The sequence below is a fragment of the Salvia splendens genome, chromosome 20 (assembly GCF_004379255.2).
Source record: "Salvia splendens isolate huo1 chromosome 20, SspV2, whole genome shotgun sequence".
Taxonomy (NCBI): Eukaryota; Viridiplantae; Streptophyta; class Magnoliopsida; order Lamiales; family Lamiaceae; genus Salvia; species Salvia splendens.
In genome coordinates, this window is record NC_056051.1 from 13,561,138 (window position 1) to 13,565,571 (window position 4,434).

The window sequence follows — 4,434 nt, forward strand, 5'->3', positions numbered from 1 at the left end:
TTTGGAGCGGGGGGTTTCCTACTGCCTTCAGGTCTTGCTACACGCGGTCACCTTACCCTAGACATCATGTGGCAACCACTCTTTTCTTTTCTGAATTAGTGGAAAGTGGTTCCACTTTAGGCTTTTAACTCACATTTTAAGAGGGCTTTTGTGTTTGGCTCTAAGGATGGGCTTTTCTCTCATACTCGCATCATCTATACTGATTAGGAGATACTAAAGGGGGTGGTTTTCATTTTCCAGCATGTCCTATCTCCTTCAATTCCCCTCACCGCCAGTTCGAGGCAGTTTAGTTTTAAGCCCAATCAACACGTATAACAGACCTAAGAACTAGACCTAGAAAGAAACTAACACAAACACTAAACAATATATATATGTCATACTGGCCATTGCATCCCTCCTCCCACTTCACAGGTGTCTGCCCTCAGATAAAGCTGTGAAGTGGAAAAGGTAATGGCTAGTATGACTGACACACAGACATACCAAACAAGATAACACATGCTTCTACTAAAAATTTCTCACACTTAGACTATATAATAGGCTAAGTGGGAGAATTTTAAAATCTAAATAGAACCCAACAAACACAAACACATATATACAAAAACTCCTCACACTTAGGCTACGTAGTAGGCTAAGTGCGAGCTAACATGCACTCAAAAATAAAAACACATAAACAGAAACATATGCGCCAAAAATAGTAAACCCTTTACTTCTCACACTTAGAGTATTGTATAGGCTAAGTGTTATGAAAGGGGGTTTGCTCACATACTACGCATATTATACTACCTAAAAAAACACATAAAATACGAAATACGAAAAACTAAAACTTAAAAAGGAAAAGAAAAACTAACTTGTCAAAGGGGGGGTGGTGGTCACATGTTCCTCCTACTCCTCCGCGGAGCAGGGATTGGTGCAGGTGGTTCTGCCAGATCCTCTTCCTCGTTCCAGGATGGTTCTTCCTCAGATTCCGCTTGTTCCCTGTTACCTTCTTCCTCTCGTTCTACTACATCTGTCTCCGGCACCCTAGGTTCATCGTCCTGGCCTCCATGACCACTTGGTCCGGCTCCTCGTATTAACTTTCCTTCCGCTAATTCCTTCAGAATTCCTTCCATCACGTTAGTCAGGCGAGCCAATTCCGCCTTAGCTTGTCGATTCTCTTCCGCCAACTCTTCTACTGCCTTCTCTAACCTCTCCTGTCTCTGCTCTTGATCGTGAGTTCCCTGGCTTGTTGTAGTTCTCCCAGTCGGTATAGCTTCCTCACCCATTGCGTAAAAACGCGATACTCCTTGTCTCATGTACACAACATTCGTCCGGACAAAAATGGGGTATCAAACAACCCAGGGGGATCTACCATGATTTTGGGGGATAAGCCTTCAGCCTCTGTGATGATGATGTTGTTTCTGACGAACACTCCCAAGATATGGTAGAGAGTGAGATTTCTCGCTGGATGGGTGACAATTACATGGCATTGGCAAGTGGTCCAAAAACATAGATGTAACTTCCTTTCACGCTTGGTGCACCAGAGAAGGTATAACTCCGTCATCGATGTTCTTACAGCGGAGTTCGACTGCCCTAGCAAATTGAAGTTCAAATGGAGTTGTACTAGCCGTAGGATTGGGCTATTGAAATGGATGGAGCGAGAGAGAGTGGATGCAAATTCCCCAGAGGCTGGGTGAGTTAACTCCTCCCATGCCTCCTGTTTCCATTCTCCAACAACCATTCGAATCCTAACGCATGCAAATAAGAGAAAAACTGCTCGCGGGCACCCAGCTCATCTAAAGAAGGAATATGAAGTACCTTTCCGCTCTTCACTTGCTTACTCCTTTCATCCTTGCTATCGAAAACCTTTTGTAGCTCCTTGGAGTCGAATAACTTCATCTCCTCCACCAGATCATCAGTAAGGTCCACTGTCCAGCGCCGGTACCTCAGTCTCTCTACCGGGGGATGTACTAGCTCCCGATAATCATGCGGAAGCTGTTGCTTACTATACTCCTCATTTTCCAATGAAATGTCGCTGTTCGATTCTGACTTTTTACTGACAGCGTATTCGCTATCACTCTGTTCCCTCCGGTGTTCCTGGGCTCGTTGAACTGACTCAGTAATGACTATGTCAGTGTTCACTACACGCAACTTCTTGTTGCTGGGCTTCTTCTTCATAGGGACCTTCCCCTTTCGTTTTCTCTCTACACGGTGTCTGTCCTCATCACTATCTCGCTCGTCTTCCGGTTCCTTCTCAGCGTGTGTTGAAGGCTAGTCTGGGGCAGAGGGTTGGGTCTCAATACTGATACGAGTACCTTCAGTTCTAGGCTCGACGTGACCGGCTGGTGCAGATGCGAGGTCCGACCCCTCAGCCATCTGCGTCGTCTCTTCGCCCTGGTCACTCGGCGTTTGGGAGACCGCTTCGGTTGCCACCGCAGTATCCTCCAAATCAGTAGCGAGTAAGGATCCCTCCCCAGGTTTTGTGGGAGTGGTCCCTTCCTCTTCGCTTAAAATCTCCACCGGATCTGCCGCCGTGTTTACCTTTGCTTTACTGGATGCCCACTTCCCTAAGCATCTTTGCGACACCCTCTTCGGCTTCGGCTGTTCTGCCCTAGGGTCGCCCTTCAACACCAACTTCCTCTTGACAGCTTTTGGTTTTATCACTGGCGGTACCACTGGTCCAGGTACCTCTGTTCTTGCTACTGTTTCCTCCTCCTCGATATGCACATCACTCTTCCCCGCCTCCGTCTGGGGAGTTGTTGACTCTGTCCCTTCTTCTCTAATCTGGCCTCCCACCACTTTGTCTACTGGCCGTTCGGCTAGGCCTTCTAAGTTGTTCTCTCCATCGTCCTTCTCACCCTCTTCTACTGCCCTTGATGCGAGGTCTAGACCCTCAGCCATCGTGGCGGTACCATCTTCCATCTGATTTACCTCATCCAGAAGAGCCTGAAATTCTTCATCAGTCATTAGGCCCTGCTTTCTTGCCGTCCCATTTAGATCTATCTCTTCTCTCGCCATTTCTTGAGTAATGGGCTCCGCTGTCGGCGTTTTCTCTGGTTCATCGCCTCCCTTCTGGCTCTTTTCCTCCTTTCTTCTTCCCGCTTCCCTTTCCTCTGGGTCAGAATCGTAGTAGGCGGAGATGGGGTCAACATCCATTGGGTCGCTTCGTTGGGGAGTTTGGGCGGATTCCGAGGGTTCGGTCGCCGAGGGAGGTTCCCCTTCCGGCGCAATTGTTGACGAAGTCGGAATGGAAGTGGGTGGTTGTACGGTGGGATGCACGATCGGTTCTGCTGCAGTTTCTGTCGGGGCTTCTCCGGTTGTGCTCGATTTTCCCCTGACTTGGCTGAAACCTGCCAACGCAGTCGCCCAATCTCTATTTGGGTCCTGTTGTCTGAGGAGCTTCGCCAGTGCGTTCAAAGAAACCATCGTCGGAGCCTGAGGAGTCGGCTCCGGTGGTTGCGAGTTTGGCGGCCGCTCTCCTAGTGGCGGATACGATTCTGGGGTTTCTTCCCTGCGGGTTGAAGTAGGTTCTTCACCGGTAATTTTCTTCGCCCATTTTTTCTTTCCCATGGCGTAATTTGGTGAATTTCTGGTGGTAATGCGGGTGTTGGTTTCTGTGGATGACGGTGGAAATTTCGGGGAGAGGGGAATGGAGGTAAAGGTTTGTGAAGTGAAATGAGAGAGACGGTTTGGATATGAGAGTAGAATGGGTAGTTGAGAGTTTGTAACTGGCTATAAGCGGTTTCCAGGTTGGCGTCGATTCGTGTGGGAGGCGGTTGAGTGCTGCTTCCTGATTGGACGTCGCTTGTCCTTTTCTGCACACGCGTCCTTCCAGTCGTTGTCCCCCTGCAAATCTGCAACAACCCCCAAATTCAAACTTCGCCCCTTAATGATTTCCCTCTATATTTTCCTAGATTAGAAACAAAGTGAAATAGACACTTAAATAAAATTAGGAGTTTCACCAAATGGGTATGCTGGTGTCAGTACGTACTCCCAATTAATATTTGAGTTCCGAAAAAATATTTTTGGGTTTTCTTAAAATTAACTTGCATGCAACGGTTTAAATTAATTAACTACCACATATTTACCATATTTACATCTCCTTTAGGAAAATTGAAATTCTACTGTGCCAGCATATGTAAATCACACTAAAAGGTGCTAGCCCAGTGGAATTCCTATTCCTATCCTACCGGTCAGTAAGAAACCTGAGTATGTGGTTGCAGTGGAATCTCATCCACCACAGCCACATCACTGTTATCCCTAAATATTTTTAGCCTATGTCCATTAACGATAAAAGGTTCATAGTTAGGAAGACTCCCTGAAATCTCCACTGCTCCATTAGAACGGAGTGCGGTGATAACATAAGGCCCTGTCCACTTCACCTTGAGTTTTCCAGGCATGAGCTTCAATCTTGACTGGAAGAGTAGTACTTTCTGGCCAACATGGAGATCCTTGGTC

At 47.2% G+C, this 4,434-nt stretch overlaps 1 protein-coding gene across 1 annotated transcript; it reads right to left on the minus strand.

Moving 5' to 3' along the window:
* Nucleotides 1-2,247: 2,247 nt before the first annotated feature.
* Nucleotides 2,248-3,546, minus strand: LOC121781500 (fibrous sheath CABYR-binding protein-like). The gene has a single exon (XM_042179235.1). The coding sequence runs from the start codon at nucleotides 3,544-3,546 to the stop codon at nucleotides 2,248-2,250; it is 1,299 nt and encodes a 432-aa protein (XP_042035169.1).
* Between the last annotated feature and the right edge of the window lie 888 nt (nucleotides 3,547-4,434).